A 12,580-nucleotide genomic window follows, 5' to 3' on the forward strand; every position below is an offset into this window, starting at 1 on the left:
CAGTCCGCCTCTGTTTATCGATATTGCTTCTTTTTTTTTTTCTCTCTCTGAATCTGCAGTGTCTTAGCCAGGACGCTTCTTTTTCACACCTTTGAAGTATTTTACTCATTTTTAAAGCACAATTACAAAACGAGGAGGCACCCTTAATACACATAAACAAAGCTGCGCGCGGGTAGCAACTGAATAAACAACACCGTAAAGGCCGAGATACACTATTAACACCTCAAATTTTACTAAAGCACATTTCTGGGGATTACTACCATAAAACAATAAAAACAATTTCCAGTTGCGTTCCTGCTAGTGGAATCTGTTATAAACTGGTCGTAAACTCGATCTAATTGCAAATTATCGATAGCTGGAATTGTGTGGGTTTTTACATTATTATGGTGAAATGTGTTTCCCCTTCACTGATATAAAACACATAAATACATTTTCAGAATCTTCTTCCTTCCTATCGTGTTGCGTTCGGTTGGGGTGATTCTGCGTTCAACTGCCATTTCTTGTAAACACGAAGGCGAATCGTGCATAAGCGAATTCGGTTTGTGTTATATAAGATATCGTTCCCCTATTTATAAATCGTGTATGATCGAATTCGTGTAACGTAAACACGTGTTATACGAGGACCGACTGTATGCTATTTCCAGAATAACATCTCATCATGGACAGTGCTGTGGGCAGAGAAAGGTGGTGGATGAACGTGGCCTTCAACATCTGTCTCTAATTGTTTCAGCCAACTGGAGAGTGACAGTGGCACAACACGAGGGAGATGCCAGAAACATCTTTACCAAGACCATCAGGCAATCATAAGCCGCAATAGGTTATGGGAGCCACCGACCCACCAGAGTCCCATTGCTAAAACCACAACATAGGACTCTACACATCAGCTGGGCAAAAGAACATCGGCACGGGACCTTGGATGATTGGAGATGGGTCTCCTGGTCCAATGAGTCCCATTTCCAGCTATTTTGAGCAGACAGGAGGGTGTGTATCTGGCGGAAACCACACAAAGTTATGCACCTGTCATGTCAACAAGGAACTGTTCAGGCAGGTGGACAGTCAGTAATGGTCTGAGGCATACTCACCTGGCAAAAGTTGGGACCTGTGGTACATCTAGACGCATCTCTGCCTCCCCCGGAGCTGTGGTGACTAGAACATGGTTCGAAGAGCATTTTGCAGATTTTACCACCATGAGATTTACCCCATTCTGTGGACGTGAACCCTGTGGAGCATTTTTGGATCCTCCTCACAGGAATGCAACAGAATTATGAATAGCAGTGCAGCAAGCATGGATGGAAATACCCGTGGAACACTTTTGTGAACTAGTGGACTCAATGCCTCACCATGTGACTGTCCTTATCTGGGAAAAAGGTGGGCCTACCCATTACTAGGTAGGTATCCCATGATTTCTGTCCGCTCAGTGTACAATTCCAGTTTGATTTCTTATGATTCTTCTTTTCACACGAAGAAACAGTTATTAGTTTGGGGCATCAAATGCAACTCAGCTTCAGTCCACCTGAAAAAAATGGCAAAGACAGTGGAACACATCCACTGCAGTCAGTAGGTAATAAGTTAAGAATAATTGCACCAAATTCCAAATTGACCAGGGTCAGAAGATAGACCCATAATCAATTATATCTAATATATTGAAATATATATATATATAGTATGCTTCTTTTTTTTTTTTTTTCTCATTTGCTTGCATATATCTTAAAATTTGTAAATTACTTTTCATAGCAATTGATGAAACTTCTATACTTTTTTTTTTTTTTGTTTATTTGAAATATTTAGTTATTTTTCAGATGCAAAATTTTCTTCTTTCTGTTTATTATAAGTTCTCTTGAACTTTTCCATTTAGATCTGTATCTCTATTAGTTGAGTTTCCTGCTGCAGGAGGAGCCTCTACATCTTCCTTCATTTTTCCATGCCACCTATATCATATTACCTCTTGGGATTTTGTTATTTTAATTTGTGAGGTAAGTAAAATAATTGTAACTAAAGGCATTTTATATAACATAAATAAAGTATTTTTTGATGTAAAAATTATAGCTACAGGTAAAGAATAATGCAGAACATGGTATATGTTATTTATTTACTTAATTTTAATTAGTTTTACAGAGTCCATTTATTACATGATGATATTTGGTAAATAACGTCATCGCTGTTGTGGTACCTAGCATTCTACAAAACTCCTCTGCTGGAACAGGGAGGAATGACATTACCAATACTAAAAGAGCTATAATGTAATGGTTCTCTTAGAAATGCTGTTTATTTATAGTGTGACATTGATATGATGCAATATTGACAACCCCCTCACAACATGGGAGATAATACTATTTGGGTGCACTCAATAATGGACAGCAAGTCCTATGAATTTAATTATATATTTACTTACAAAATTTTCTCTATTGTTTAATTATTTAATTATCCTAGTGAAGCCTGATCTTAAGAGTTAGACGAGGGGGGTTTGAAAAGCTTGTGACCTGATATGAAAAGATATGGTACAGTGTTAAGTTTCATGCACTTTCGATAAAATATTTTTTTTACAGGTCTTGAAGCCAGAAAAGATGGATAAAATCGGTTAAAACATTAGGGGAGGATGCCCTTTCCTATTCCGTGGTTAAGAAGTTGGCAGAAGAATTTAAACAAGGGAGGGAAAGCATGGAAGACTTGCAACATCCATCGCTCCAGAAGTTGTTGACAGTGTGCATGATCCAGTGACGAGTGATCGATGAATGACAGTTCGGTACGCTGCCAGCATCTTGGGCATACATTTGAACGTGTGTACTACATGATAACAGAGGTTCTCATTACAAAAAATGTGTCAGTATGACGGCCCAAAGTCATTGACAGATCAAAAATGTACAAGAGTTTTCGAGTGAACATTTGCATCGTTTTCAAGCAGATCTAGCAAATTTCTTTGCAAGGTTTGTAACCATGGATGAGATGTGGGTTCATCACTTTCAGCCAGAGACAAAGGAGTAGTCCCAACAATGGAAACAGCTCTTCTCCCTTCTATTCCTTTTGGAAGCAAGATGATGGCATCATATTTTTTGGATGCTGATGGAGTGCTGTTAGTGGCTTACCTTCAGAAAGGCCAGACAGTCATATTACACAGACCTTGTGAGATGGTTGCATGAAAACATCAAAGACAAATTGGCAAGGAAGTCTTGTTCCACCAAGACAACATGCCTGCACTTCATGAGTGTAGTTTTGGAATCTTGGACACCAGATCTAGTACTATCAGACTTTGATGTATTTTCTAATTTGAAAAAATATTGGCTGACATCCATTTTCCCACTGACAGTGATGATCCAAAAATGAATTCCAATGGATGCATTCCCAAGGCAAAAGTGTATCGACTCCAAAGGGGACTACGTTGAAAAGTAACATCGTATGACTCCTCAAATAAACCCTTCATACTTAGGCCACAAACCTTTAAAACATCCCTGGTTCCAGCCTATTTTAGGAAAAAATTTATGCTAAATAATTTTTACTGTATTTTTAATTGTTAACTCTGTATTGGTTTTCACTGCTAGTAGTGAAAACCAATAGCAAGTCATTACCAAATTTAGGGCAGTAATGACTTACTGCCCTAGCCATTACGAAGGATTTGATGATGATGTAATCATAACAGGAAAAGGAATTATTTGGAAAGAGAAGCAGTTATTAATCACTTTTTTTTTCTATTTTATATTTAATACAAACAATCTTTACATATTAAATTATTTGCAATATTAAAAGAATATGCTGTTTTTTCATGATTCTTACATGTTAATGAGAGGGTGAGGAAAATTTTAATTAACTGGTCTTAAAAATTAATTCTCTCTTTCTGTTTGGAGAGGCATTTTTCCCAAACTGGGGTCTGCAAAGCAGACCCTCTGGAACTGGTCAAATTATTCGTTCTATATATAGAAAACTGATGATAAATAAAGTTATTATTACATATTTATGTAAAAGTAAGAATAAAGTTGAGTTGTTTTAAACAAACTTTGAATTTTCTTTTAAAAAACCCAGTATTCACACACACACACGTATATATATATATATAGGGATCCACAGTGAATGCCAATGTATTTGTCCTAAAACACCAAATTGCAGCATGAGGTCATAAAAATGTCAGTTCCTGAAAAAAAAAAAATAGATCCAACACTATAAACATTTATTGAGCAACACCAGGTTAATAGTTCTGTATATTTTATATTTGTACTTTAATGCCAATACTGATTAAATTGGATAGATACTAAATTTCTGAAATATGTAATTTCATGGGGGGGAAAAAAAGATGAGGGTTGCATGGTTTGTTTTCTTATAAATTTTAAATTTATTAACAATGAACTTATTCAACAATAAGTGTTTCTTCTTTGTAACCAGTTTCGATTTCAGAAACATATATTTTAAAATTTCAGGTAATTTTTATTACATTGGAATTATGGCAAGCTAAAAATCAAATGTGGAAGGCAGTAAAATGGGGAAAACCCTACTGGAAGGATGGCTGGAATCTTTTCCAGGTAAGAGATTTACTATAGTATATTGTGTACAACTTTTTTTTTTTTTTTTTTAAATTCAAGCACTAAAAAATCAGGTTTTTTGGTAAGAATAGAACTTGTCACAATATAAAACTTTTTAATATTCTTAATAAACATAATTACATGAGCAATACAAGTTATTGAAACACTCTAAATGGATATTTAGAATAATAATTTATAAATATGTTGCATGTTCTAGGAAAGAATTTGAGATAGAAGTTAACATCCTCTAGTTTACAAACTTACATTGTAAGATGCTCTTTGCTATTCCTGTTAGATACATAATTTTGGTTAACTCTGGCCATTATGTTTATTTTGTGTGTCAAAGTATGATTATAACCAGAAAGAAAAGGAATCTCATAATTGTATAAACCTACAAAGTCATACTGTGAGGAAAGAATATATGTAGGAGCCATCTGTTCTGGAAACTGAGTTTGGTTCAGGCAGTTGAATATCTTCAATAAGCCGACCGGGCTAGCCGAGTGGGTAAAGTACCTGCCCGGCAACCCAAAGGTCGCGGGTTCGATTCCCGCCTCGGGCTTGGATCAAAGTACTGCAAAAACCTTGGGAGGTGCAATATGGCCACAGAAGCCGATGCGCCAACAACTACCAAATCAAAAAAAAAAATATCTTCAATATTAAAAGAATTTAGTTCAAAGGACAGGGGCAATGCCAATTTATGTATCTTGAGTATGCACTTCCTGAGAGGATCAGAACTGGGGTTTCAGCTAAGCTTTGTATCTTGTGCCTTCTGGCAGTACTATACATAGATTAAGAAGATCAATCTGAAGAAAGCTGCTGGAGGGGAAAGAGGCAAACAAGAGTCTGTAAGTTTACTCCAATGGTTAATACAGAACTGGAATACCCATTTATGCTATCGATATTCAGAGCATCTAGCTGATGAGTCATGATGTTATTAAGACTTGAGTATATTTCTTTTCTGGAGATTGTGAATGGGGTCCATTCACAATCTCCAGAAACCTCATTTGGAGGTTTCCGGAGATTGTGTCATACATGTCAGACCACATCACTGACATGTATATCATGGCTGAAATAATACACCTTTGGCACAGTGGATCACTAAATCCAGTAAACTCCTGCAACAAATATTTGGTCCATGAAGTGGAGGCATAGTGGTAGGTGCCACCAGTGGTTTCCCACATCTGCACCTTAGTACTTTGCGAAGAAGTACAGAATCTCTGTAAAAGTGTAACGTCTGGTTTGTGTCATGTTCTGTTGTTGTGATTCTGGCTTCTTGACCACAGGGAGGTGAGCCAGGCTGCCCATCATACTCTGGCTGACTCCGCCAGAGACCAAGTAAAAAAAAAAAAAAAGGAAGAAGGTATCCTCCAAATGAGGGAGGGAATGAAGGTTGGAACCGCCTGGCCTGCGAGAACCTCTCACCTAGGGGCTAAGGAAAAAAAAAAAATTTGCCGGGTAAGAATTACCCTACAAAGAGGTGCCATATGGCATTTAACACCTGACCCATACTCAAAGGTGTCAGCAGGGTTTGTAGTGCATTTACATGGAATTCCCTTTGTAGAACGGTTGCCTAGGAGATTCGCACGTATGAGTTGGAAGGTTGATTGAGCAAACTTGTTTAGGGTATGATAGTAAAGCTCATCTTGCAGGAATAGATGTTCCTGATGGTGTAGGTTTCCATGTGTTTTTGTTTAACACTAAGGCCCACCCTAGTTGAATTTTTTTTTTTTTTTCCCCAGAGATTTTAGCCACAATGGTCCTTTATATCTTTTTTTACAATTTAAACTATGTTTCCATACCACTTCCATCCATTCCATTAAAGATGATCCTGGCAGAGAAGAAATTGAAGCCGAGCCAATATTACTGGTGCATTACCTTCTGTTTTGGTCCTAATGGTCTATGATATTTTACCATCTACATATTATGCACACATAATCAGAAAGGGTGCAAGAATATTTGCTGATGCTATCGAGGCAGTCTTAGGTGGCTCAGAAAACTGCTAGCAGAGCTGAAAGTGATTCTTGCACTGCTTCTAGAGGAACAAACAGCAGCCTTGAAAGCAAGATGCTTGTGATTTCAAAGTGTGGGGAGTCATCATGAAACAAGTAACTACATGGGCTGTGTTAGCATAACTAAGAGTAAGAACAGGTTCATGTATGCCAATACAAAGAGAATAGAAAATTTGATGAATTTCAAGTGCTGGTCAAAACATCAAATGTAGACATTATTATGATATCAGCAACATGGTGTCATTCAGAAGTTTAATGTGGAGAGTACAATGTATACACAGAAAGGACAGATAGGATAGGAAGGGGTTATGCTCTTAGTTAAGAAGCACCTAAAATCTTAAGGCAATGCATCCAGTTGACATAGGTTGCCAGTACAATGTTGAGTCAGTTTGGTGTCACCTAAGCACTGGGAAAACAAAAATGAGAATCTGTTATAGGCTGAATGACTGTGGCGAGTACAACAATCAACTGTACAAAGAATTAGTGGCCTAGTAAATCAGTGGAGGATTTAATTTTAAAAATATTGACTAGAACTTGTTGGTTGTTCTCTCATAGGCTAGCAAGAATTTTGTGCATTTATTTATGATTGTTTTCTACAGCAGCATGTTAGAGAGGCAACAGTAGGGAGTAATCCTCTTGATGCGGTTATCAGCAGTGATCACAGTATTGATTTGGGATTTACTTAAAGATGTAACTACCATCAAGCATAAAGGGAAGGAGTTTTTGCTTTCATTAAGGTGGCTACAGTGGTCTTGGGCAGTCTTTAAATTCTATACAGTGGAACCAACTGATGATGTTACCAACAGCAAATTCTAAATGGGAAGCAGTCGAGGAATTAATCGTAGGAGTCTCTTCAAGGTATAGGCCTAAATGGATGTCAAATGAACTGATGAGACTCCTGGCAGAAAATAAAAATACATGGGGTACATATAAATTATCGGGTTACACAGAAGCCTATGGTTGATATAAACTAGTCTGTAATCAAGTCACAGGGGAGGTTAGGCAAGTGAAGACAGATTACAAAAAATCTTTGGTGAAGGATGCAAAGACTTCTTTACTATGTAAACACTAAAAGGAAGGGGATAAATTAAATTGGTCCACTCGATGATCCTGCTCAGGTTGCTGATAAACTGAATGAGTATTTTGCGTCTATATTCACACATGACGAATTCTTTAGGGAAGGGGGATGCCAGAAGTTTATTATCTAAAAGGGAGTGTATTCTACAACAGAAATAGCTTTTCAATCTGATCACATGCCAATTTTGATTAACTTATATTTCCCGACTCCAAATAACGTCTTGACTGGGGTCCACACCAAGGTAATAATGAGCCCAAAATTACTCAACATTAGTAAATGTCTAGAGCAGCCACTGCAATTCCTTGGAATGCACTTGAGCAATGTGATAATCAACTTGCCTTAGATCTTTTAACTCGCTGGCTCGTCACAATTTCTAATTGTGCAGCCTCAAAGAAAATAAGGATCTCCGAACATGTGAGAGGATAGTGGCCTTCTGAGCAGAGCAACAGCTTTAAGCTTAAACAGAAACTTTACAAACAACAGAAAATGACAGGACTAGTTCCCAACCGAATTGCGTACTCCAAAGGACGAGCAAGCTTCAACCGCCTCAAGTCTCAAGCCATAAAACATCACATTGAAATCACACTTCATAAGGGCGGTCCATCATACCTACAGAAATACTGTGAATCCCCTCCACAGTTTGATCCTGAAGTGTGGATGGACTTTATTGCATGAGTTCAGTAAAAATAACCATAAGCCCAGTGACATTCTCATGCCTGATGATGATGTGTCCAGAGATGCACTTGAAACCGTCAAATTAATAAGACAAGATCTTTTATCTGCGATTAATAAGTTGCCTGCAACTGATACAGTGGGAATCGACAAAGTACCCCAATTTATCATTAAATATTTAAGCCCATATCTAAGTAACCCCCCTCCTAGTAATTTTTAATGCCATATTAAAAGGAGAATTTTTCCCTCGAATATGTATTCTCTTAGGCCACTCCCAAAAGTTTCCCAGCCAACTGAAGCCAGGCACTTTAGACCCATCTCTCGTTCCTCGTGTTTATTGAAATTGCTTGAAAACACTTACCATGCATATTCTCCCTCACAGGCCTCAGCAAATTCATTATTAATTGCAAAACAGATCAACAGTTAGTAACCTGATTATGACTACCAATGCCATCCTTGGATCGTTTGAGGAGAAAGAAAAAATGGCAATCACATATCTTGATCTACAAGCTGTGTTTGATAGTGTTCACATCATAGGCAAAGTACTGAAGTTTCTCAGCCGACCAGGCTAGCCGAGTGGGTAAAGTACCTGACCAGCAACCCAAAGGTCGCGGGTTCGATTCCCGCCTCGGGCTTGGATCAAAGTACTGCAAAAACCTTGGGAGATGCAATATGGCCACAGAAGCCGATGCGCCAACAACTACCAAATCAAAAAAAAAAAAAAAAAACTGAATTTTCTGACAGAATAGAACCATCCAAATGTCCATTGGAAAGCAGAGGTATACTAGACAAATACAAGCAGGCATTCCACAAGGAGGAGTCCTGTCTGGAATTCTTTTCACGGCTATCATCCACAGATGATTTCAAGATCTTAACAAAAATAAATTCGACCGATGAAGCAAAAGACACCACAGTAACCATCAACAAGACCTTATCAGAAGTACAGCAGTACCTCACGAAATTTGACCTGCAAGTGAACCGTGAGAAATCTTGCCATCGTGGTATTTTCACTTAAGCCCACACAAACCATAATTCAGCCTGCGATTGACGGAGTTCTGATCCCCTGCGTCGAAAAGCAAAGAGATCTGGGTGTGATCTTCGACAGAAAATTAAGATTCCATCATCATATAGAAGAACTCTGTGCTAAATTCAACAAGAAATGGTGGGTTGTGTAGCAAGCAGCACTTGCTACACATTCAAAACATAAACTTGATAAAAATGTACATCAGGCTGATGATTTTCAGAGGTGTAAAACGGCTGCAAACACCACAATTAAACCATTAAAAGCCGCAGAATACTGGCTCCTGCAGTGCCATCTGCCACCACAGCAGCAGTGAATTTAACCAGGTTTTCGGCATTAATGCACGAGAGAAGACTCATCTTCACCTTAAAAATGATCGCAGGAAGAATCTAGGCACCCAATATTTGGGACACCATGTGCTGGCGGATCCCCCAACCAGCTCTCCGCTCCACTCCCAAGCTTCTTGCTCTTCCTTTGAGGTTATATTTTAAAGATCAGTTCCTCCCTTATCAGAAGCTTCATCTAGTCCAAAATTATAGATGGCTTATCCTAGATCTGCATGTGGTCTCCACAACTACTACCTGATCTCAGATCGTTAAGGCTGGGCAAGAATCTCACAGAAAACCGGACTCAAGGAAACTATCTTTTGTTATCGCAATTTGTATTATTTTAGTTATTTATATTTTGTATTAGTTTTCCTTCCAAGTCAATATTATCTGCTATAAGAACTTTTTTTTTTTAATATACAGGGTGATTTACTACCAGTGCGACAAACTTGCAGGAGGTGAAGGGGACACAAAGACCAATCGGAATCACATAGCATTGCAGGGTCTGAAATGCCTTCGTCATGCGGTAGAGGACGTTGAACAGGAGGTCGCGTGAACAGCGATCCTGCTGGAAGTCAGCATTTGCGAACCGTTTCTGTTGAAGAAACCAAGTAGCAAAAGTCCTCAGGATTGGATAATCCGCAGGCCCCAATGATTGGACGCGTTGCAGACGGTATGAACTCGTTTGGTTTGTGACAGTGTCCTCCATACAGTGGATTGGGAAATACCCAATCGTTGGTCTATCGCTCGAGTACTCGTACTCGGATTGCCTTCTGCAAGATGTAGGACATTCTCCTCATTGTCTGGCATCCTCGTCGTTCGCTCTCGATTCATGGTACCTCTCGTGAAACAACCAGTCTCACGTAACCTACTGTGCACACGTGCGAAAATCATATGATGAGGAGCACGTCAGCCAGTTCCACGTTTGAATACTCGTCCATCCTACTGCCTCGGGAACCGGTTCACAAATGCTGACTTCCAGCGGGATTGCTGTTCACGCAACCTCCCGTTCAATGTCCTCTACCGCATGACGAAGGCATTTTGGACCCTGCAATGCTATGTGATTCTGATTCGTCTTTGTGCCCCCTACACCTCCTGCAAGTTTGTCGCACTGGTAGTGAATCACCCTGTATATACATAATCTGGCAATAATTTAATCTTTATACTCCTGGCGAGATGCTGTGAAGGGTGTTGTAGAGTCGTGGTATCTGTGTGTACCGGTGAACCTTACAATAAAGATCTTATTTATTTATTTATTTATAAATGATTTTGTAATAACTGAGAGGAAAGTGATAGAGAAATTGTTGAAGTTAAATATAATGGCACCTGGGGTGGATGGATCTATCCAATTATACTAAGAGAGGCAGTGAAAGAAATAAGCAAACACTTAGACATAATTATGAGAGCTGACTGGAGATGTGCAAAGGAAGATTAAGGGTAACTTGATTAATTACAGACAGTTTAACTCCCATTCCAGGAAAATAAAGGACTCACTGTCTGTAAAGACAGTAATGCAGGATCATCTAGACAAGGCTGCAATTATACTTCTGACACAGTACTGGTTTGATAAGGGGAAATCTTGTCTGAGCAATCTGATTGGATACTATGATGTGGTCACAAAGGAACTGGATGCAAAAAATAACTTTGATATCCTATACTTTGATTTCAATAAAGCATTTGATAAGGTTGCACATGTGCTACAAATTGGAGCAGTGTGGCATTAAGGGCAAATTGCTGTTGTGGATAAAAGCATGGCTGAGTAGGAGAAGATAGTGTTAATCAATGGACATTGCTCTTCACAGAGTTCCCCAGGACTCAGTGTTGGGTCCATTGTTGTTTTCCATATCTATCAATGATGTTTAATGTCTAAGTTTCTAGATGACACAAAGACTGGCAGGGTGGTTAATGACAGTATGCTACTGGAACGGGAGAAGTTAGGCAGATAGACTGAGAAATGGCAATTGAAATTTAACATTGACAAATGCAAAATACTGCATATGGGTATAATAATCCCAGAGTAGCATACCAACAGTGTGTTAATACACTCACTGTAGTTGAAAATGAAAGACACCTGGGGTTAATTGTGCAGTTCAATATGAAGTTCTCTAAGCAATGCAGATAGAGTGCCAGGACAGTTCATGGGGTTTTGTCATTGCTATACAGCAATTTTGCTAGCAGGGATAAGGAGGTGATTATCCTATGGTATAAGACAATGGTCAGGCCACATCTGGATGCCCCATTTTAGGAAGGATGTGGAGCTGCTGGAACAAGTACAGAGAAGGGCAACAAGGTTGGTGAGGGGGATAAAGGGGTCCTCGTACCAAGAAAGACTTAAGTTCTGCAAATTGTAGAATCTGAAGGCCAAGCAGCTGTGTGATCTGATTAAAATGTTTAAGACTTTGAAAAGAAATAAATGTTATAATGAGTAAATAAAGCACGTGAAGATCAATATAAAAAAACAAAATTAATGAACATCAGTAAAACTGCAGTCAACGGGACAAATCTTGTTTTAAATCGCAAGAGTATTGAAAGAGTAAAAAGGTTTAAATACCTCAGCTACTGGCAAATTGAAAATTCAGAAACTGATGAAGAGATTAAGATCAGAACTGAAAGAGCAAAATCCAGATTCATGAAATATATGTGGTGGAATAGGACCAGAGTATGTCTGCCAGGAATAAAAGTTGATATTGTTGTACACGTTGGCACTAATGACATTAAGTGTAGGAGATCGGTGGATTTACTTCACAAGTACAGGTCAATGTTGAAAAAAAGTTGTGAGTTAGGGTTATATTTTGCCCTCGAAGGATTTAAATTGAGTGGCCCATCCAGCTCTCACCTGCCCACGTCAATGCCAAAGCTTGAACATCACGCAACACAGCGGCAACCCCCAAGGCAGAATGTGCTGGTCCCAAAAGAATTAGCTGTTGTCGGTGACTCTATTGTCAGGGAAACAGGGAACATATTGT

At 38.7% G+C, this 12,580-nt stretch overlaps 1 protein-coding gene across 1 annotated transcript in view; it reads left to right on the forward strand.

Moving 5' to 3' along the window:
• Positions 1-12,580, forward strand: part of LOC150079403 (polycystin-1-like protein 1) — a 445,550-nt gene that overhangs the window by 377,768 nt on the left and 55,202 nt on the right. The window contains exons 37-38 of the mRNA XM_090383053.1: positions 1,856-1,973; positions 4,407-4,508. Of these exons, the coding sequence (XP_090239179.1) occupies positions 1,856-1,973; positions 4,407-4,508 (220 nt within the window). The remainder of the gene's footprint in view (positions 1-1,855; positions 1,974-4,406; positions 4,509-12,580) is intronic.

The sequence above is a fragment of the Mastigoproctus giganteus genome, chromosome 10 (genome assembly GCF_048544385.1).
Source record: "Mastigoproctus giganteus isolate SK-2022 chromosome 10, ASM4854438v1, whole genome shotgun sequence".
Classification (NCBI taxonomy): domain Eukaryota; kingdom Metazoa; phylum Arthropoda; class Arachnida; order Uropygi; family Thelyphonidae; genus Mastigoproctus; species Mastigoproctus giganteus.